General features: G+C 30.4%; 2 protein-coding genes across 2 annotated transcripts; both read right to left on the bottom strand.

The window, feature by feature from the left end:
• Positions 3,950-6,137, bottom strand: LOC105173607 (1-aminocyclopropane-1-carboxylate oxidase 1). Its single transcript, XM_011095414.2, has 3 exons — positions 5,983-6,137; positions 5,074-5,297; positions 3,950-4,738 (listed from the first exon to the last, which is right to left on the bottom strand). The coding sequence occupies exons 1-3, from the start codon at positions 6,082-6,084 to the stop codon at positions 4,144-4,146; spliced, it is 921 nt and encodes a 306-aa protein (XP_011093716.1). The 5' UTR covers positions 6,085-6,137; the 3' UTR covers positions 3,950-4,143.
• Positions 21,364-23,010, bottom strand: LOC105173606 (transcription factor KUA1-like). The gene is made up of 3 exons (XM_011095413.2): positions 22,400-23,010; positions 21,965-22,161; positions 21,364-21,866 (listed from the first exon to the last, which is right to left on the bottom strand). The coding sequence occupies exons 1-3, from the start codon at positions 22,719-22,721 to the stop codon at positions 21,582-21,584; spliced, it is 804 nt and encodes a 267-aa protein (XP_011093715.1). The 5' UTR covers positions 22,722-23,010; the 3' UTR covers positions 21,364-21,581.

Below are 23,717 nucleotides of genomic sequence, written 5' to 3'. Positions count from 1 at the left end.
GAAAGAGTGCGTCGACTTTCTTGGCCAAGTCTATTGAAAATATTCTATAAGTTCGTGCATCTTTTAAAATATTCTTTTTCTAAAATATTTTTAAAATTTATTAAAATATTAGATATTATTTTAAAATGAGTGTATGAACTATTTAGATAAATAAGGTTATAGAGTATATACAATGTTAATATTATAACTAATAATATAGTCAAAAATGAAAAAAAATTGTCAGGTACTCAAGATTTTAAAAATAAGTTGGTAACTTGTTAATCATTTTCGTTTATTAAATTTTTTCAAATACTTTTGTTATATTTTATAAAATTTCAAACATATTCTAATATTTCAAAAAATTTATAACTTCATTGCACAAATCTCTTATAGATATAAGTTTAATTATATTTTTAGTCCTGTAATTATTTTCCATCCGCATTTACTCTTATAATTTATTAGGATTGTGAAATAGTCCTTCATCTTAACGCTGCGATTTCAGAATAAAATTGGTCGAAAAGTGACATCATAGTTCTAGCTAATTTTGTCCTAAAATCAAAAAATTAGAAAAGGTGAAGAATCATTTTACAATCCTAAAATTACAGGATTAAAGTGCAGATATTTAATTACAGGATTGAAAACACAACTAAGCCTATAAATATACGAATGCGAATATGCGATGCAACACTCTTCATATGTAGTACTAGCGACCGTGACATGCAGTATTTACACGCATATAATCAGATAGATATATCGATATTAAGAACAAAAATATAATGAATACTTGCACGTATATAATCAGATAGATACAACACGGACTTTAAAATAAAAGATACAATATGAATAAAGCAAATGATGAACATGGATGAAAGAGTAGAGTAAACATGATAGTGTATATTTTGACGGTTAAAAAATGTCATTGATCATTTACAATAAATAAATAATTATATTAATACAGACGTTTAAAGATATAATTATTAGTTTAAATTTGATGCCATGATATCACAAATGATCATTTATAAGTAAAATTTTTTTTTATAAAAAATAAAATAGCAATTTATGCTTTTGTATTTCTAAAAAATGGAGCAAAACCCCCCTTTGATGTGTTTCGTGAATGAAACGTCTTTTTTTTTTTAAAAAAAAAATAATATTTATGTTCTTATTTAAAAATGTTCGGTTTTGATTTCAGTACAAAATCAAAATTTAATTAATAAATCAACAATGTAGATTTGATCAAATTCAAATCAATTATTAGTATTACAAGATATTTAGTTTATACGTATGTTATGATTAATCAGCTTGACGAAGTTGAAATCGAAAATGTGGCAATAAATGCTACACATAACGCTTGATTATTGGCATATACTTCTATTTAATGAATTAATTAGTGTTTGCTAACTACGGAAAGAACCTATGCGTTTTGTCCACTCATACGTAGATGTTGACATGATACGTAGTTGGTGCAAGCTTGCAAGCATTACCATGACATTCATTACCAATATATTTGAATTGATGGATTTAAAATCGAAAAAAAATTTTGGAATTTTTTTTTTGAAGTCACTTCATATTAAATAAATTTAAAATCCATTAATATTTAATAAAAATATAATTTGAATATAAATATAAACAATTTAAAATTCTAAATTCCGAATCTTCCAGACAAACTACAAAAAAATCATTATTAAAAATTAAAAAAATTACAATATTAAATTTATCAATCCAAATATAAGGCGGGTTTTAATTATTGATTCACTATGAGTATCTTACTATGTGAATGTTGCTTTGCTTGGTGGAGTTTTGGAGAAGTCCTGTGGGTGGGGTCTGTCCTTACCAGCCAACATGGTAATATTTTTGTCTTAATTCTGAAAGTTGTTTGGACCCATTTGCATTATTAGAGCACCACTGTACTTGGTTGGGTTGCCAAAATAATTAGTTCAATTGATTGATTGATGGGCCTTCACTTTTTTTATATTCAAACGTGCATCTTTCTTTATTTTTCCCCCCTACTATTGTTGGTTTAGTTTACAAGAATGGACTATTTTTAATTAAATTTTGATGTTTCTTGGGGTTCAATAATATCATAAAATATTCAAAGACTGGTCGACGATTTTAAGATTGGAGATTTAATATGCAAAATAAGTATTAGTACACGTAATATTTAAGTCAGTAATGATTTCAAAAATATTAAAGATGCTTGAAAATGAGTAGGCCGAACTGAAAGGCCGTAAGAAAAAGAAGAAGAAAAACGAGTAGAGTGCTCAAAAGTGTCTAATTGACAGCTTACTTGTCCTACTCGATCTCCTATTTATAAGAGTTGATTGAGACCTGAGAGAATCGAAAAGTTGACTGAACATGATCTCCACATTCCCATATTGTATGAAAAATTTAATTTTATGGGATTGAATTAATCCAATTGTGTGTCATATTAAGCATGTCTGACGAGAGTAGGAAACAAAACTGTCGGATCAACATGTAAGACACCTATTTTGGAGGAGATTATTATGTGTTGCGACCTCCTCAGCCTTTATCAAGAAGTGCACATCAAAATCAACACATTGGTGTATATGTATGTGTAACTATATACAGTAAAACCTCTATAAATTAATACTCTATAAATTAATAAACTCTCTAAAATAATAAAATCTTCCGGTCCCGACTTGGGCCTTTGTAAAAAATCATCAAATTCGATAAGATAATAAGATAATAATTTTTTGAAAAATTCCTTTATAAATATTAGTTCCCATTAAAACTCTAAATTAATAATTCATAAATATTACAATTATAAATATTATGGTAATTTGGTAAAATATGAAGTCCGTAATGCTTTATGCAATTCATCATTCATGGGTGATTTTGCGATACCTTTTAGATGAGAAGACATGGTTGGGCGTTATAAATTATTTTATTTTCATATTGAAATTTATATAATATATGTTTCAATCCTCATGCATGAATATATTAATTGGCTATAATAGTTATTTAAGTGCAACGAATTAATGTAAACATGTATCTTTAACTAATTTTAATGAATTGATACATGCGTCTATTAATATAATAATTAATTATATACAATAAATTGATATTATACATGAATACATGAATATATTTAATTAGTTACAAAGAATTGATTGATGCATGAATGTAATCAATGAAACATATATGAATTTATTTATTTCCAATACATATGTACTAAATTTGCTGAATTTAAAAAATCTCTCTTTTAATTAATAAAATATTAATTTATCGATAAATTAATATCTCTCTAAATTAATAAAATTTCATAGTCCCAAGGTTATTAATTTATAGAGGTTTTACTGTACATATATCGAAAAAAAAATACATTTTTCAGTCTTATAACTTAAGAGTTATTTATATTAAGTAACAATAATTTTTATCTTGTTATTATATAATTATTACTGATAAGAATTGTTTATAAAGTTGTCACTAAATACTATTATTGACACATATGTAGTGACAATACAATATCATGATAATAATTATTTGTTATCATGAGATCATCGCTGATATATGTGTCACTAATTATATTTAATGTCAACTCTATATATCATTTTCTTGTCGCTACTTTTTGCTAATAACATTTTTTACAAAATAATATTAATTATTAAAAAATTATTGTTATGATAAAATGAAATTTCTTGTCTAACTATATATAACTTGTAAAATAAATTAAAATTATTACTTGATTTTTTTTTCTCGCTAATTTTCTTCTTTTTTTTTTTGTTGTGATATTTGAATGGCCCTTTTACATTCTATTTCGCAACATATGAGATTATGTCTTTTTAGAAAAAAAAAGTTTAATTTTAAATAGAACTATGATTGTTCATCTTCATTCAAAAGATCTATCATATATATTCTTTTAATTTTTTATTTGAAATTTTGTTTGAATATAGAAAGAATACATAACTCGACTACAAGAAGGTCTTTTAATATGAAGGTAAAGAGTCAAGGAAGCAGTAACCAGCAGCTTCTCTAGAACTTCTGGCGGCAAAACAGGAGAAAAAAGAAAGAGAAACAACAACACACAAGTAACATACATGACACGTTGTTCTAGGTTAAATCGGGTCTGATTACATGTGAATGAATGTGATTGATATATAATTTAATAAAAATAATTAAGTATGTGATTCGCCTAGGCGGACATTATTACTTTAGAACGCCTTGATGCCCATTGGCCTTGTTCTTGAGGGACTGAAACCTAAGACCCTTATCTTCAAACTTGGTTTTACTATAATGGTTGAGGTAGTCCTGGAATCGGACATGGCTGGGAAGTAAGAGCTCAGAAGCCGGAGATATTATGGCATCGCCAGACGGGTTGTAGAACGTGGCGATAGAGAGCCTGTCTCCATCCTTCATCGCCATCACACGGTGCAGAGCGCTCCTGTACGTCCCATTGCTTAAAATTTCAATCTGATCACCAGTGTTGATGAATATTCTGTTGTTCATGGACGGTGGGATTTTCACCCATTCTCCATCTTTCAAGAATTCAAGACCAGGGACTTGGTCGTCTTGGAGCAGGAGAACGATGCCACCGGCATCCGTGTGCTCCCGGAGGCCTCGGATGAGTTCAGGGCGTGGACAGTGAGGATACATTGCGACTTTCGTTCCCACGGAGGGACCTTTGCTGCCCGAAAATGCCTCAATTATGCAATTCTTCTCTATGCCCAAATTCTCACACATGAGTTTTGAAAGCTTTTCCGCCAGCTTGATCAGCTGATCTATGTATTCTTCCATTGTTTTTCTGCATGTTATATGTTTAACACTCGTTAGACGAACAGTACATATGAAGTGTTTGCAAATGATTATTTTAAGCACTTACCAACTTTTGCAGTTTTTTTGGTAAAATCATAAGATATTGAAGTTTGCCCTAACCATTTCATGATATCAATAACTTTCAGCTCAATTAGTTTTTTGTTTTCTCCCCACTTGTTACTTTTAGTTTGAAACACCATTGACTTTTACTGTACTTGAATTTACAACTTTCTCTAAAACTTCTTTTGATCAGTAGTTTTTGCAAACACCTCTTTATATAGAGAGCTTACAGATATAGCAGTATTTTGTTTTGAGATAACGTACCGGAGGTCTTGTGAAAGGGTGTTAAGGTCGTTGATGTTAGAATTAGGTCGATGAGAAATAAAGAAAGTGCTCTCCCAATCTTTTTTGCTGATGTATCCATTGTTGTCCAAGCTCTTTGCTGTCTCTGAATTGTAGAAGCTATCTTTCATAGTTTCTTCATAATGCATCTTAGTCAGAAGCTTCATCTTGTCCATAAGCTCCTTATCAACTCCATGATTCTCAATCTGCAGGCAGTAACAAACACACACACTGTTATATCCAAACGGTTTAAATGCAACAGGCCTGGCGACAACACTAAGACGTAAAAAAAAAACCACCCTCGAGAAAAAATGAAAAAAGAGAAGCAATGCAACGTAGCCCCCCCAAACTCTAAAGAAAAGGGACAACGTGACCCTAACGCGGAAAGCAGTGAGCTTTTCTTGAAAACGTTTTAAGGGTTGTGTTACCTTTGTTAAAGTAAAGCAACCCACGGAACTTTTAAAGAACGGGGCGATGTATCCCTGATGAGTAAGGGAGTGTACTTCTTTTAAAAATATTTAAGGGTTATGTTATCTTTGTCAAAGCAACACAACCCACTGAGCTTTTAAATGAAAAAGAGCAGTGTGACCCTTGATTCGGAAGGCACTTAGCTACTTTTGAAAACTTTCAAGGGTTATCTTACCCTTGTTAAACCAATGCAACCTATTGAACTTTAAAGAAAAGCACTGATGTGATCCTGATGCGGAAGACAATGAGTTTCTTTTTAAAACGTTCAAGGGTTGTGTTATATATCCCTGTTAATGAGAGTTTTGTACCTAGCTACCAATGCTTTCACGTGGAGGTAAAATGCAATTAGCCCTATTTTTAAATAGAGAAAAGAAAGTTGCATGCAAGAATGAGTTGAAATAGAAAGAAATTCTTGATAATTACCATAAAGAAGCCCCATTTCTGGCAGGCCTGATGGAGAAGTGCCATTGTTTCACTTCTCTTCTCAGTCTCAAGCATACTCAAATCAATCACAGGGATCTCCATCTCTTCGTTGATTGAATGTTTGTGAATGAGAGGAATAAAGTAGTTAATCGGGTATATATAGACGCGGAAAAGGAGCAAATAAGTAAAAAGATTTGAAGGATCTAACGTGGTAAGTGGAGATGATTGTGAAGATTAATCTTAATGAGTGGAGAATTATTTGATGCTTTTTAGAAATGCAAGAAAAGTCCAAGTTCAGATCACCATCCCACCATGTGATTTTAATTATTTGACCACTGATCAGATCTCTGTTGTCTGTCCACCATAGATCTTTGCTTCATTCTTGTGGATGCATAGGAATATATATAGCTAGGATGCTTCCTCTTACCTCCTCCTTGCCTCCATGTGATACCCTACCTCCCCCACACCCCCACTAGCTATATTTTTCATATGCCAATTGGGCTTTTCTATGTTATCTTTTTCTGTAATAATCTAAGTAGTAGTGCATGCATGGTGCATTGTTCTCAATCATTGTTTTGGAAAAAACCAGGTGCAGTGAGCCACTGAATGTTTTGGCTTCACATCAGTTCAGATCTTCTATGTTACTACTTTATTATTATTTTCGTATTAGTTTTACGTAATATATATGTTTTGAGAATATCAATTTTTATTTGGTAAATCGATTATAAATATATGAATTTCAATAACCATTAATAATTAATATAAGTCAATTACTAATATTAAATATAGTAGTTGGTATATTAATATATCTCATGCATTGATGGGATGTCTCAAACCATGATCACGAGAACATCAGCTTCATCAGCTAAATTAGATTTAATTACTAATGTATTTTTCTCCCCCATATTAACGAGCTCGTATAGCATGTTTGTAAATTTGAACTCGAAATGCAGTGCAAATATTGGAGTAGAAAGATTTAAAGTTTCTTTCAATAGAACAAATCAGTTAAAAGTGAAAAATAGTAGCAAATGCTAATTACCACATGCACAAAATAGATATTACTTATTGTTCTTCTAGACGATGTCAAAATATTAGTCATAACTAATTAAAAATTATTATAAAATATTTTTCCATACTTGTAAAATTAAGATAAATATTAACTAATAATGGGGACATGAATGAGTTTGATTCGTGCAATGGGCGGTTCGAATATGGGCTAGTCTTATATATTATATTGCTCGATATGTTTTTGAAAGAATCTAGCAAGCCTGTCCCAGTCAAATGATTTGGATTATCCCAGGAAAAAACTATTTTATGATGCAATTATTTCAAAGAGGTATCTAATTTTCTTTTTAAGCTATTTTTGTTGTTGCTTTCCGATGGATCAGCTGATCTTGATTGTATTCTTTCAATCCAATTTCTTTCTCAACTAAAAAAGGGATTTCGCCGTGAGGTGTGATGGAGCTGATCTTATGGGCTCAAATCTCATTAATACGGGATGTTTGTCGACTTTAGTATTAATCGTTGATCTATTATAATAATAATTATTGAGTAATTATAAATATTTGGTAGTAATAAATAGTAATTAATTATTAAAATTAATAATGAAGTTGAAACCAATTCATTTAAAAAAAAAATAAATTGATGATTGAAAGATTCGATCTTCTTTATAATATAAAATTATCCAAACAAATACAATAATTTTTTTTATTATAAATTTGAAATTCTTGGTTTAGAACTCGTCTATCGAAACATATCATAAGTTTTTGAAGTCGCGAAAAGAACAGAAATGGTGAATGTTTAATTCCATTATTGTAAACAATTGTTATTTTTTATTGTTTAATAAACACTACAAAAAATTATGTCATAGCAATGGAATTTAAAAAAAAAGAAAAACCCACCCGCTACTATAGGCAATAATGCTATAGTTGCAATAGGTTTTTCATCGGTAGCCAATTTTTTCATGGATAATTATTTGTTGCAAAATTACATTGTCAAAAATTTGACTTTCAGCAAATTTTGCAATGAACATTGCAACAAATTTTATAATATTTTTCCAACGACTTTTATTATGATACTTCCGTGGAAAAATTTGTCACAAAATCTTCATTTACAACAAAAATTCGTTGTAATCACAAAGGATTGTTTGCAACGACAATATGTAGCAACGAAAGTCATTATAAAATTGTAATGCATTGCTTGCAATGACAATCCGTCGCAAATTTTACAACGGAATATCTTTTTTAAAATCCATATTATAAAATTTTGCAATAAAATTTATAATTTTCCAAATGCTTATCATCTTTCCATAATAACATACAACCAGCCTTATGTGTCAATTTTTTTAATAAGCAAACTCAAGTCTCTTATCAATATTTTCGTACTATAATAGTCCTTGAGTAATGTGTGATGTTGCGGCAATAACTCCCCTATTAGTTGTGAGATTGCATCATAACAACTCCACAACATGCTGTATTCATATTTGATGTTTACTAGCCTCACCATTGCAGTAACTGAAAGTGATCTCTCTCGCTCCAATCGTATAATGGCTGATCTACAGCGCATACGACATAAAAGAAATTCAAAAAATGCTACTAAATTATTAGTATTGTACTTTACCCCATTGTTAGTATTCACACCATTCTCGTTTGCATATGACTGATAACTAGCATATAGCCGTTGAATGCATCCCATAATTATGATTTCCCAGATCCATATATGGTGGACGAAATAAAAGACCAAAAACATTAGACACCATCCTCTGATACCAATTGATCAATTGCTCATAGTTATTTCAATATCGCATATGATCTGGAAAGTTATTTCCCGATATTGGATGATGAGGCTCACTATCAAATGTCTAATTTTCTAAAAAATCTTTTCTAAATAGGCCGTATATCACCTCCTATGCAGATTTGTACTTACCATTCTTATATTTACTATATGGGCAACAAATTTTCTCCCGATCCATAAAGCATTTTGTATTTTTGCCCAATTTATAAATTCCATCACCCCATCCTTAAATTCTTTTCTAACACTAATATTACAGGATAGATTTTTTTGATACATCCATTTTCTCAAATCTCTCAACTTTTATTTTTCTAAACCCAACAAAAATATATATATATATATATATATTCAATAACATACATAGAGATCAAACTAAACGTTTGAAAAATAAAAATGACTATATATAAATACATTGGCGAAACTTTTAGAATTATCTTAATATAAACTAACTAAACCTCCATACATGTGACTTGTTGCACCGACCTAATCACCATCAGTTTAATTGTACCTACATAGAAGATTAAAATTTCAGTAGAGTAAAGGAAAAGTGTAGTACCTTGCTCGTGGGCATGCAGGATTAGGCTTACTGGGCTAATTAGCAGGGGCTCACTTCCTTCGTTCTGGGCTTTAGAAAAAATAGTAGGTGGGTGTATCAATATCATATTTACTGTATTTTTTCAACTGTAATGATTTATAGTTTACATAGGAATAATGTTGTGAATCTAGTTACAATATAAAAATGAAAAATGCTGTCGCATTTTGGAATATTAGTGTGCGATAAAATGAAGGAATCCTAGATTTGATCGTTCACTTTGAAGCCTCAACTTTATGTTTCATTTGAATTGATTAATGTACCAATCAACAACTTGACACTTATAAATTATTCCTATGGCACTAAATTTAATAAAAAAATATTATTAGTAATAATTTATTAAAGTATGATACTAAAATATTTATTAAGTGACAATGATTTTGATCACATCACATTTTAATTATTATTTGACAAAATTGTACGTAAAGTTGTCGATTTTTAGACAATTAGTAATACAATGAATAGCTACACGAATATAGTGATGAGAAAGATGTCTGGTTTTTATTTGAAACATCTCAAAAGATTTTTTAAGAGTGTAAAAATATTGAATCTTATTTTAAAAATAAACTCTTAAAGTGTTTGAATGAATAAAATGTCAGAGTTTAAAAGATATCATAGTGTTCGGCATAATAAGCCCTTCGTATTATGATAATGACAAAAAAGCCATCAAATTATGAAAATTTTAAAAAATATACAAATAGATACGTTTTCTTTGGTTGGGGGTTGGGGCGAACAATAATATATGAAGAGTAAAAGTGGAAAAGTTATAATTTTAATCTTGTAGGTATGGGGTTGACAATTTTAATCCTGTATGAATCTATTTTTATAATTTTTTCTGTAATTTTAAAACTTTCGAAAATTGAGGAAAAAATAGTTGGAATTTGTTAAAAATAGCTGAAAAGGTTAATTTGGCTTATTGTGCCCTACTGGCTTCATGTGTATATCATATTTGGAAGGAATGAAACTTGAGACGTTTTGAGTAGTATGAGCGAGAACTGACAACACTTGCTGTACTCATTGTGGAAGAGGTTAGACAGAGGATTTTTAGTACTTCTTTAGCTCGCTCTGTTAGTTCTTGTGCATTATATAGACTTTGGCGTATCCTTTAACCTATCGAGGGAGAAGCTACTCATTGAGCACTGTTATATTGTACGAGTGTACTATTTGTTTAATAAAAATTATATTTACCTAAAAATAGCTGAAAAGGTGCACATGAGCAGCTTAATTTGGTATACTTTTTTGAATAGCAAATTCCGACTACTTTTATTATTAATGTGCAAAATTTGGTAAAATTGCATTTTTTGATCCATAGAATAGGGAATATGCACTCTTTATCTGAGAGGTTGATGATTCAAGTACTAATTTTTCAAAAAATAAATATTCTAGGACTGAAGCCCTAACAGTCGTTATTAAATAGACGAAAAATGCACGTGGGTTGATCATGACCATTAGTGAAATGAAGGATGGAGGTGGGGAAATAACATTTTTTGTCATGTAACTTAGGGTATTTCACTTTTGATCCTATTAGCTACGAAATTCTCACTTTTGATCCGTAACTTTTAAAAAGTAGCATTTTTGGTCCCATGACACCTTTCCATTAAATGTTTAACAGAAAAAGGCCACATTACCATTAAGTGCATGAGACCAAAGTGCTATTTTTTTAAAGTTATGGGACCAAGAGTGAGAATCTAGAAACATATGTGACTAATGTGTAAAGGCTATTTAACGAAAATGTGTTATGAGATCAAAAGTGTTATTTTTTAAAAATAATAAAACTAAAAATAAGAATTTTATAACCAATTAGATCAAAAATAAAAGAATCATAAATTATAGAACGAAAAGTGCTCTTTCCTGATCGAGGTCAGGTCATAACTGAAAAGTACCGATGTTTCGTTTGCAACCAAAAACAAAAAATAGTTAGGACTTCCCTCGCAAATCCTCCCCTAATTCGGAACCCTGATAAAACTAAACCAAAATTTCCTTCAAAATTTCTGAAGTATTGCCACATTTCTTGAAGAAATTTACGACGGAGTTGAGGAAAGCAGTGGAGTGAAGTTTAAGGAATTCACAACTTGTGGACTTTCCCAACCTCAAATACGAAAAAATGTGGTAAGATTTATGACGTTTTTGTGCTTAAATGTTTAGTGGGGTAGGTTTAATTTGTTGAATATGTAATTAAAATATTGATAATAAATTCATTTGTTTTAGGATTTTCGATGCATGTGTGTAGTTCTTTCAATGCTTGTCAAATATATTTAATGGTTCCTTTTGTATTCTCCAATTGTGTCTTTTGACCTCCATCCACCATTTGATTAACGGTCATGTGCAATCCACATACATTTTTTGTCAATAGCCGTTTATGTAGGCTTAATTATATTTATTACCCCTATATCAGGGATAGTGGTAAAATAAGAACGGTAAATATGGAGGTGACAATTAATACCTTGAAATTAAGTTTTTTTATAATTGCAAGACTCCGACCATCGAATTTTAAAAAGTGATCGGTAATAGCTAAGGTGGACAAATCTTAGATTTTCTAAATTGAAAATTTTGCTGATTGTGTATGTTTTAAAAGTATATTTTGCCACTCTAAGCATTGACTTGACAAAAAATTTATATATAAGTATATGTAATTATAAAATAAAATTATTATATTATATATATATATTTTTAAACAATTCTAACTCCTGTTGTCTCCCCGTCCCAACATAGAAAGGGGCGACGCCACCCTGAGCAGAGAGAGGCAATGCGTGAGCACCACTAGACGACATCACCTAGTTGGTTGGGGGCGAGCCTCTATGGGAAGAAAGGCATCACCATCGATCGCCCCTTTCTTGGGGGGCGGCTACGAGGGGACGAGTGAGGGCGGATTTGGGGTGATTGAGAGTGGAGGGTTAGTTTTTCTTATTTAAATATATATTTTATAAAATACTAGTTTTATTTTAAATCTATAGTTTCTAGAAAATAATTTGTTTTTTTATAATTTTATGTATTTATATATTCTTTTGTTGTGTCAAAATATATTTAAGTTGATTTTTTATTTTTTACTTTTTTTTCTTTGAAGCTAATATATTGAGTTATATATTTTATTTTAATTTAAAATATCTTTAAAAACGTATAGTGTTGTTTATGCACAAAAGTTAGTATAAAATAAATGCAAAGCTTGATTTTATGCAATATTTGATTTTTTTTATATATAAATGATTATGTGGCAGAGGAGAGATGAAAAAAAATATCTATTAAGTATAGAACCCCCAAATAAAAAAGTGTTTTCCCTTTTTTTTCCATGCCATTGCTTATGTTGCAAGGAATTTTTCCATGCCAGCACTTATGTAGCAGATGGATGGTAAAAAATTGCGTAATTAGCTTTTTCCTCCAATTTTAAAAATTCTGGATTTGGCCACCTCAGTAAATTCCAACCACTTTTTAAATCTAGTGGTTGAAGTTCTGCAATTGTCGAAAAAATTTAATTCCCATGATATCAATTGGCACCCCTATATTTACTTTTCTTATTTTGCCACTATTCGTATATATAGGACAATAAATATAATTAAACCTGCATATATTTTTCAATACACATGGAAGGTCTTTTATTTATTTTGAGAAAAACAAGGAGGTTTTTTATAATTTTTTCTCACAAGAATTTTTGTAAACGTTGTTCATATCATAGGGGGATAAATTACTTCTAATCCCTGATTGAAAATATTAAATATTAAATAATTCATTCTTAAATAGTTAGATAATATTTCAACATAGTATATGATCATAGTTAAATCAAAGAAGGAGTCTTGTATTCGAATTTTCCAAAAAAAATAACTCACAAGACCTTTAAAAAGGTTAAAAATATTAAATATAAATTTTTAGACGAGGCGATCATTCGACAAGTTTCGTGCAACTATTACAAGATGTTTTTGTCCGCTTGCATGGACAGGCAGGCTGCACAAATCTGAAGGGATATAGACAATATGTAGAATAGTCGAGAAGGAGGCCCCTTTGTTTCTTCCAATTCGAGAGGACATTTTTTTGTCTTTCTTATTGCTTTTTCCATCACGCTTTTGATAGAAACAGCTTATGCAGTAACCTTTCAAGGCGTCAGCAGTCCACACCATTAAATCTTTTATAATGACGATGAAATTCAATAATTTCTTGGGACTCTAGTGCTATATGAAATGAAATATACCTGTAATCATTGTTGATGACTTTATTCTAACTATAAAACATTTGAGCTGGTCCCCAAGTTTCACGAGAGAATTGAATTTTCGTTCAGGTATGTGGTGGGATTAAACGTATGTTGTTATTCATCTGTATAGATTTTCATGTAAACATATTCTAGTTCTTGACGATTGTCGTTCGGTTGTCGGGACCTTTGGCTGGTGCACAATTAAATATATCTTTAACCCTTTTTAGCGGTTTGTCGAGTGTCGCCTGTATTTTCCCTTTTAGATGGACATTGAATTTGAAGTTTTCCAACTTGATGTTGGGATAAAGAATCTTTTGGATAATTCTTTCTAATAGAGTTTGGTATCTTTTAAATGCATTTTTGGGTAAGAACTTTATAATAGATATAATCTGAAATAGAGTTCGTAATTTTTTAAATGCATATTAGGATAAGAACTTATTTTAGGATAAAATTAAGTACACCTGTAAATAAAATACGCTCACCAAACGATACAGGTACCTATACAAATACAAATGAATTGATTGCATCACAAATCTCCAAAACGAAATACTCTCTTCAAATATTCTTTCTCTATATTTCTCTCTGTGTTTTTCCTTAAAGTTTCATCAAAGACTCTATGAATGTGAAGTGTGTAAACGAGCGAGTCGCTCTAACATTAATCCATCAAAACGAGCAAGACGTATTCGTGAATTTGCACAATTACTAAAGTTAGGTCTAACATGAATGATCTTGAAGATTTTTATATGAATAATCTTCGAAACGATGAGATTCACGATTCAATCAAGTCAAAAACTTATACACAGACTTAATTCAAATATATAGATCGACATACTTTCGTTGCATCAAATTAACCCATCCCACATTTATGTGCTAACATGTTAGGTGCTTTAATTTAGTGTCCATGTAAATTTGGATGCTTTGAGTAGTGTTGTAATAATGATGACATGCGTGGCAGTGGAGTGTCACTATCTCCCAAAAGTTGTCCTTCAATGTAAGAATGATGATAGATTTCAGGGTAAGAATTATTCCTTCTTTTACTATAATTAATTATTATAGTTAAATATAAAAAAATATAATAGATATTAATTAATTATTATTGTGCAACGACTATTTTTTTTTTATAAATGAATTATGATAAATATTTTGATTGTAGGTAATACGATGACAAATTGTTGATTAATCGTGGTTAAATTTAAGTTTTTACATCAATTTTATCTGATAATATTGATTTATTATGATTTTTAAATAATAATAATTTATAGCATGAGAAATAATCAACTCTTTTGTAATGTTTTTACTTAACACGGATTTTGGAATTATGAACAACTTCTCGAGTGGATTTTGGTTTTTAATTTTCGGATCCTAATTCGCTATAGAAGATTCCAATTAAAATAATATTCATATTTTGAATTTAAAATATATTATAATGTAAAAATGAATATTTGAATATTACATTTATACTCATATATAAAATCTAAATGCATTACATTTTTAATATTTTAAAAATGTAGGTTCAGCAGCACGTTAGAAGTGTTTTACCTCAGAGTCTAAATCCATAGGAATTTCAATAGATTCAATCCCAAATTTTAAGAATTCATTCAAATTTAATTACCATTATCATCTTCATGGATCTATTCAGCTTGTTTTATATTTTGAAAAGTGATATGAGATTTTAAAATAAAATTACACTTTTAGTCATTTGATTTATGAAAATTTTAAAATAGTTCAAAAAATGAGAAAACTCCACACATTTAGTCTTTTACTTTACAAAAATTTATGGGACTAAATGTAGCACATTTTCTCAATTCTGGAATATTTTAAAAATCTCGTAAAGAATAGGACTAAATATTTTATATTTTTTCAATTTTAAAATTATTTTAAAAATCATATAAAGCAAAAATTAAAAATATTAAACTCTCTATCCTATAAAACTAAAAGTGTTTTGGTCCAATTTTAAAGTGTAAGAACGCCTTAGATACTCAAATATACCTCGTCTTAGTTTGTGGAAATGTGATATGCAATATCGAAGTGCAAAGACGTGTTTGATTGTCTACAGATCTCTTGTAATTTTGTTTCTTTCTTCTTCTTCTTCTTCTTTTTTCTTTTTTTTTTTTTTTATTGCTACACAACATTTGAACTGGTCCCCAAATTTCAGAAGACAATTGAATTTTCATTGAGGTATCTGGTGGGGTTAAATACATGTTGTTATATGTTTGTATAGATTCCCATGTGATCAGCTTCTAGCTTTTTATGACTGTCGTTTAGTTGTAGGGACCTATAGCTAGTGCACAATTAAATATAGTTGCAGCCCGTTTTAGCGGTTTGTCAAGTATCACCTGTATTTTTCATTATTGTTGGACACACTACCAAAAAATTGAGTTTTCACTAAACCATGATAAATCAATACTATTAATTGCGGTTAAACAAAACCAGAACAAAATCTTAAATTATTATCACGATTAATCAATATTCGCTATGGTTTTTAGCCATAGCCCAAATATTTGCTATGGTTTTAGCCATGGCTAATGTTTTGGCCACACTTACAGAAACAACGGCTAATGGTCGTTGCAAAACCGTGATTGATTTGTATTGACCACAGTTTTTTCTTTTGGCTATAGTACCGTAGCAGAAAATTATATTTTTTTAGCGACATTGGGTTGGGTATGTGGACCCATCATGACCTAATTGACATATCTGCATTTAAGAAGAGTTTAAAGTTTTCCAACTAGCTGGATAAGAAATCTTCTTGAATAAATTCTATATTATAGAGTTTGAAGTCTCCCAAATGTATTTTTGAATAAGAACTCTTCTAGAGTAGATCTTATATAAATAGAGTTTATAGTCTTCAAAATGCATGTTGGGATAAGGACTTGTCTTAGGATAATGTTGAGCACACATATAAATAAGGTACATGAGTGTGATAAAAAAGTACAAATATAAATACAAGTGAGTTGATTACCTCACAAATCTCCAAGAGAGAAAAAAAAGAATTAAATACTCTTTTCAAATATTCTCTCTCTATACTTCTGTCCGTGTTATTCCTTGGAGCTTCGCCAAAATGGATTTGAAGTGTGTAAACGAGTAAGTTACCCTAATAATAATTTACAAAAACGAGCGAGACGTATTCGTGAATTTGCAGAATAATTAGAGTTAGGTCTAACATGAATGGTTTTAAAGATTTTTTTATGAATGATCTTCAAAATGATGAAATTCATAATCCAATCAAAACAAAAACTTGTAAACAAGCTCGATTCAAATATATGAATCGACATACTTTGGTTGCATCAAATTGACCTATCCCACATTTATGTGCTAACGTATTAGATTCTCTAATTTAGTGTGCATATAAATTTGAATCCTATGCAGTAATGTTGTAATAATGAGCGACATGTCTGGCTGTGGAGTGTCACTATCTCCCAAAAGTTGTCCTTCAATGTAAGAACCATGATAGGTTTCACTGTACGAATTATTCCTTTTTATTATAATTAATTATCATAATTAAAGTAAAAAAATTATAATAAATGCTAATTAATTATTATTGCTCAGCAATTATTAACTATTGTTTTATAAGTAAATTGTGGTAAATATTTTTGTCATGAATAAAACGATGAGAAATATTAATTAATTATGATCAAATTTAAATATTTATATCGATTTCATTTGATCGTGGTGGATAGGTATATATATATATATATATATATATATAAGTAGCCCATCTGCACACAGATTAAAACAAGTCATGCAACTGTGTAGGTTCAGCTTTACTGCCTCAAATGGTACAAAGTTTTATTACCCTCCACATACATACAACTGAGTATATATGTGTTGGAGATGCTACATATGAAACATCAAATCCTTCTCAACTCTCCATTTCATCCAAATTATTATTATTATTATTATTTTTTGAAAAAGGTCTTTTTCAACTATCAGTCACTATTTCTCAAAAGGGGATATGACATTTTTGTTCTACTGACCATAATATTGAAGGAACAATTCTACAAATCCAGTTTCTGACATATCTAGATTCGTGCTAAATTACAATGGATATTCTAAAATTTATCATAATTATAAATATTCTATTATTAATTAAAAAATTATAAATACCGCATAAAATTAACAATGTCTAATAAATACTCCCTCATGATAAGTCCGTTGTAATTTACCCTTAAATGAATCACATGACAAGTAGGATATATATGTTATATGATCAACATACAGTCTAGTAAGAGTGACCAATCACACGACAAATATATTATATATGTAATTGAACTTGCTATATAAATATAAGTAGCGACACTCTTTAAAACTCTTTATCTTTTTAACTAGTCCTTGTTTTAAGTATAAAAGATACAAATTGGGCTATAGTAGTGAAATTTTTAGCTAATTATTTCAGTATTTGCGAGCCCAAAAGTGTGATAGCCGTTAATATATTGTCTTAAAAGCAAGCCAATATGATAAATAATCCTGTCGTAATATGATGGATGGGTCCAACATAAAATTATTTACATGACCCAATATTATAAATATCACCGCAAAATAATGGATTTTAACAACAACAAGACGGAAAATTCCGTCGCTCCACCTGTAACTATGAAAATTACAGGTTTTTTTTTTAAAAAAAAATGAGGAAATTGCACTTTCCATTCCATTATTTAGGTCCAGTACATTTTCAATCCATTGCTCACGAAGGTATAAAAAACTAATCCCATAACTTTCTAAAAACCTCATTCCCAGTCATCCAGCCAATCTACATTAGGAAATTGCACGTGCAAGTCACGTAGCCTTTCTTGCTAGAATGGAGGGAAACAACAGTGATTTTTTTCATCAAATTCCTAAACGAAAAGTTGGAAGTGATACTATTTTCGATAATCCTACAAACTATATATAGGACTAAAAGTATATGAAACCTAAATTAATTATGAGACGAAAACTGAGAGATCCAAAACGAAATTTTGGTGGTAGTAGTGGTCCATAATATTCAAGACAATTATGCCAAGCTATATTGTCTATATCTGCATGCATGGTACATTACAATGTGCATTACTTTCAACTTCTTGTGTCGAATATGCTTTTCAGGAATGAACGTACTCTTTTGCCATTTTTCCACAATGACAAACATATGTATACTAATTGACTTGTCAAAATAAAAATAAAAATTCACTAACATCCTTCAATCTTGTTGTTGATTTGGATAAATTCTATGAAAATAAAATTCCTACTTACGTGGAATCAAATTCCACCGTTAATTTATTCACGATTGATGGCAAAAACGGCAAGAGTTTATTATAGAAGCTGCCGATTGCAAATCTCATAAGTGCCCCTAATATGTGGATAGGAATAATTGAAAAACGAGGAATGAGGACACAGATGTCATTTCACGCTCCACGTAATTTTTAATCCATTCAGAATTCACTTGATGCTTGTGCATAATTTTAAAGAAATATTTATATGCTTAATTATAATAATGTATTTGTGATGGAAAAAAGTATTAATAAATAAAATATTTATTAAAAAAATAAAAAAATTGATAAAAGTTAGATGATGATAGTTAGGGTCGTTTTAGTTCAATCGAGAGGAAAGATGAAGTGAAAGGGGGAGGGGGCGGGGGAGAGAAAGAAATAATAGTTTTTTGTTAAGTTGTTTGGTATGGTTGGAAGAGGGGTAGATTCAAATACTTCTTGTTTGGTACTAGAAAAATAGATAGAGAAGAAAACACTAATTTTTTTTAGTTTTACTAATTACCCCTTTCTCTTTTATTTTTTTATTAGAAAATAAACAAGTTAATATTATACTAAAATAAAATTTTAATATATAAAAAAATTAAAAATCTTATTAATAAAAATATTCATCAAAATAACTATTTTTCATTTATTCTAAACTATTTAATTTTAAATAAAATAAAAATTAGTACCAATGCTCTCAAATAAAGAAATTAAATTCAAATGTCAACACTTTTGTTGTTGATGCAGATGTCTTTTTTCAAGATTTGTACAGATAATAAAAGCAGCAATGAGAATAGAATTGGAGAGAAATTATGTATATGGGTAATAGAGTAAATAAAATAAAATTTTGGTCTTTTTTGGCCATATACGTTCACTTTTTCATCCAATTTTGGATAAAAGCGAAATTGAATTCCGGAGGAATTTCATATACATCCAGTTTTACTTCTCATCTACCAATTCTTTCAAACCAAACACCAAACTTATTCTTATACATATATATTTTTACTTCCACTTTTCTAACTGAAGTTACATTTATTGGCCTATGGGATATATTTAACAAAAGAAGAATAATTTGTACATGCATACCTAATTAATTTTTCTAAACTCCTTCCACTTAATTAATAGTGTAATTTTTTTATTTAGCAATTTTTGAAATTACATATATATATATATGATAATTTCATTATTTATTTTAATACAAAGTCAACCATTGACATATGCACTTTGGCTGTGCCCAAAATAGGTGGTATGAAATTTCCCAGCTCAGTTATATTTCTAGCCTTTGAATTCCAGTTTCTTGATTGATAAGACCTTTCAATTTGTGCAATTTCTAGGATCATCAAATGGGAATATAGAAAGTTAGCCCTAATTTGGAAGATTTGTGAATCCATAGAATTAGAAGTCAAAAAAGGTGATCAAATCAAGAATTCAAGTGCAGAATTTAGCATTATGTATGATTCATTGATTAACTATTATTATTATTATTATTATTATTATTATTATTATTATTTTTTTTTTTTTTTGGAGTTATAGAAATGGGAAAGTCGAGGTAGCACCTGAGTAACACGTTAAAAAAGGTTGCACCAGCTCTTTTATGTGCTGGCCATTGTCCCTATATAAAGAGCCGATCTATATTGTCAAGAATCAAAGTCTAACCATGTGAGAATCAATACAAAATTAGAATATATATCCAACCCCTCCAAATCACTTACCAAGGATTCAAACTCACGTCGTGTATGCTGCAACGTTTAATCTTAACCACTAGCATAGTAGGTGATTTTACTGCATAGTAGGTTTTGATTAAATTCAATTTATTTCATCGCTCTTACTTCAAAGAAAAAAAATTATGATAAATTACCATGATTAAAAGTTAAAAATTTTGAAAATACTAATTAACTATAGCTCCGCAACGACTAATACCGTTGTTTATGCAAGTGAGCTAAAAATTATGACAAATACTTTTGATATAAATAAAATCATAACGGATGTTGATTAACAATGATAAAAACTTAAGTTTTCACGTTAATTTTATGAGACTATGGTAAATAATATTAATTTACTATGATTTTTAAGCCATCTTTTGACATTAATTGCACAAAAATTTAGTAATCAATTAGTATTGTTTATGATTTTTAATTTTTTTTATCATAATTAATTACAACAAAAAACCCATACTTCTTCCTCACAAATCGAGTTCATTTATTATCTAAATTTTGGAAGTTATGCCAAGTTGGCATTCATTCATCTTGGAGTCTGAAACTTGACCCAATTTTTAAGTAATTTCTGAATGCCCAAAAAGTCATCTATCGACCAACTTAATTACCTCTCATTTTCCATTTCCGACAACCTTTGACCATATCATTATTATTATTATTATAGAAATTACTCGTCAAATACAGTTAATTCATTCTGACGTGAAATTTACATCGCCCTTTCTATCAAAATACGTATTACAATATCAAAATTGATCAAAGATTGACTTTGAAAAGAATTTTAGGCAGTTAAATAGCTTCACTCAGACCAAAATTTACCTTCGATAAAGAAAAATTAAAGGCAATAATTAAAGTTTCAAATGTATATATATGTTGTCTCTAGTCAGTCTTTTACATGACATGTCCGAATCTAATTAATTAATACATTTGATTTATAACTCAAAGATTAGCAAATCAAGTTACCAATATCGATCAATACATGTAAAAATGACAGCAGAATACTACATTAGTACGTTGTTGTACAAACCTAACAGATTTATTACAGTAATATCACGTCAAGATTGAAGAGCAGTTGATGATTGAAATTCATGACGGTCATACGGTCAGGTGACACTAATAGGCCCCATTAGAAGGGAAGTAGATGAAGAGGATTCATGTTTCCCCATTGTTGTCGGAGGAGCTGCTGATGATGAAAGTGTTAGTTCCAATTCAGGTGCTGCATTTGGAGAGTTGGGATTAGGCCAAATGAAGTGTTCACCCCATTCTTGGCCGTTCGATTTCCTGTCCTCCTCAATATCCTCGAATGAATTCAGATCTATACGAACATCTCCTTTCGGGTCTGTCGAAACTGTTTCTGAACCAGCATTGTGATGATCAGAGCCACCAACCTGTTTACATGTTAGGTATAGCCAAGAAAATTTAAGGTAAAAAGACGAGAAAACGTTAAAAATGGCGGAATGTTAGGGCTAAATTTGATCGTTTTTACCATGTCGAAGAGGCTGGAACGGCGTTTCTTCTTGTGAACGCAGGCTTGTCGGAGGAAATACTTCTGTGCATGGCTAGCAACTTGAGTTGGAGTCCTGGTCGTCACGAAGTTTCTTGAAATGCCTCTCCAATCCCCTTTCCCTAGCTTCTCGAGCCCAATTAGGAACGTCCGGTGCTCCTCTTCCGTCCATGGAACTCCTTAAGAATCATAAAAGTATCAAACTAGTCACGTTACAAGAATGATATATATGTACTCTAAAAGAGTGATCAATGAAACACATACACGCGGGGACTAATCCCACTTGGTATTTTGGACATACGACAATTAAAGTACGATTTCGAGATTGCAAGAACCGAATACCGGTTTTCATAAATAGAAGCAATAATTCGACCTGAAAAACAAGATTACATATATATGGTTCCATAATGGGCATACCTTTCTTTCTCTCGGAAGGTCGCGGGCCCAAAGGACCGTCGGACAGATAACCGATGGATGCCTTATCGGGATGTTCGTGGATGGGAACACACGAAGACGACAAGGATGAGGATGGAGACGAAGACAACAGGGGTGGGGCGGAGGATAAGCAGTCCAGGCTGAAACTTTTCTTCATGGGAATTGAAGGGGATGAGGAGATGTCAAGTTGCACACCGAATAGTCTCATCACTGCTCCTCCAGCAGCGTTAGGCCCTCTGCTGAGGAAGTTGCAAGTTCTTGAATTGTGGCCTATGTTCCCACAATGAGAGCACTTCCGACCCATTTTCTTCAACACAACTCGCTAATTACTTTCTCAAACTTCCCAAAAACTAACTTCTTGTACCGACACACCTTGATTACACACCTACATGCAGTACTATGTGTTGTGTGTGTGTGTGAGAGAGAGAGAGAGAGAGATGGATATATTTATGAAATTGTCTGCGCACCAAGTGTAGATGATTGGATGAACCTTTGTTTTGTGCTTGATATTTTTCCAACTTGGATCTTACTAAAGAACCCAATAACTCTCTCTCCTTTCTCTCTCTCTTACATAGATAAATCAGACGAGGATTATAGAGACAATTGACAAATACTTCAAGAATTGTATATATAAACCAGTAATAGTTAGGTATTCATCCTGAAATACACACACAGTCACACACATGATTCTAACATATATGACTAATTTTGATCAGAAAAAACTTTGAAATTTTCAAAATTTCTAGAACCCAATCCATTAATTTCCAAGTCCAATGTATATATATATATATATATATATCTTCACAACATTGGAGGAACGTATTGTTCAACCCAAGACTGCATGAGGTCAGGCATACAAGAATACGCATATATACGTGAATATATATATATATATATATATGTAAGAAGTTAATTTGACTTTGTTTTGCCAAGAATTTGATTGATTAACTGATCCTTGGATTTATATCTTACGCATAAAATCTCTCGAGAAAAAAGACCTCTAATTAAGACAAATTAATCATATTGTTCCATAAACTAATCGACCTTTTTAGTGTTCGATATGTAATTCGAGTGCAAATGTATCTTTTTGTATTGCTTGGCCCTTTTCTTAATAATAATTTTTTACATTAAATTCTATCAAAATGTCATCCCACTCCAACTTGTATTTTGTATTTTTTTTTTTTTGGTGAAATGTAAGTAATCATTCATCCAATAATATTTACAGAGTATTTCGGGCATACCCGGAGAGATACAAAAGGACCCTCACTAAAGTTTAAAAAGCAATTAAATCGTGTGGGAA

This window comes from Sesamum indicum, linkage group LG11 (assembly GCF_000512975.1).
Source record: "Sesamum indicum cultivar Zhongzhi No. 13 linkage group LG11, S_indicum_v1.0, whole genome shotgun sequence".
NCBI classification, from domain to species: Eukaryota; Viridiplantae; Streptophyta; class Magnoliopsida; order Lamiales; family Pedaliaceae; genus Sesamum; species Sesamum indicum.
Note: the sequence above shows the minus strand (reverse complement) of the source record. Positions and strands in the feature narration are given on the sequence as shown.

Excerpts from the sequence above, each read along its gene's own strand:
- LOC105173607 (XM_011095414.2), bottom strand. The coding sequence starts at position 6,084 with ATGGAGATCCCTGTGATTGATTTGAGTATGCTTGAGACTGAGAAGAGA. Across the intron at positions 5,298-5,982 it reads AGAAATGGGGCTTCTTTATG|ATTGAGAATCATGGAGTTGA; the intron begins GTAATTATCAAG and ends TACTGCCTGCAG. Across the intron at positions 4,739-5,073 it reads ACCCTTTCACAAGACCTCCG|AAAAACAATGGAAGAATACA; the intron begins GTACGTTATCTC and ends TATAACATGCAG.
- LOC105173606 (XM_011095413.2), bottom strand. The coding sequence starts at position 22,721 with ATGGGTCGGAAGTGCTCTCATTGTGGGAACATAGGCCACAATTCAAGA. Across the intron at positions 22,162-22,399 it reads ACCTTCCGAGAGAAAGAAAG|GAGTTCCATGGACGGAAGAG; the intron begins GTATGCCCATTA and ends ATGATTCTTAAG. Across the intron at positions 21,867-21,964 it reads GTTCCAGCCTCTTCGACATG|GTTGGTGGCTCTGATCATCA; the intron begins GTAAAAACGATC and ends ACATGTAAACAG.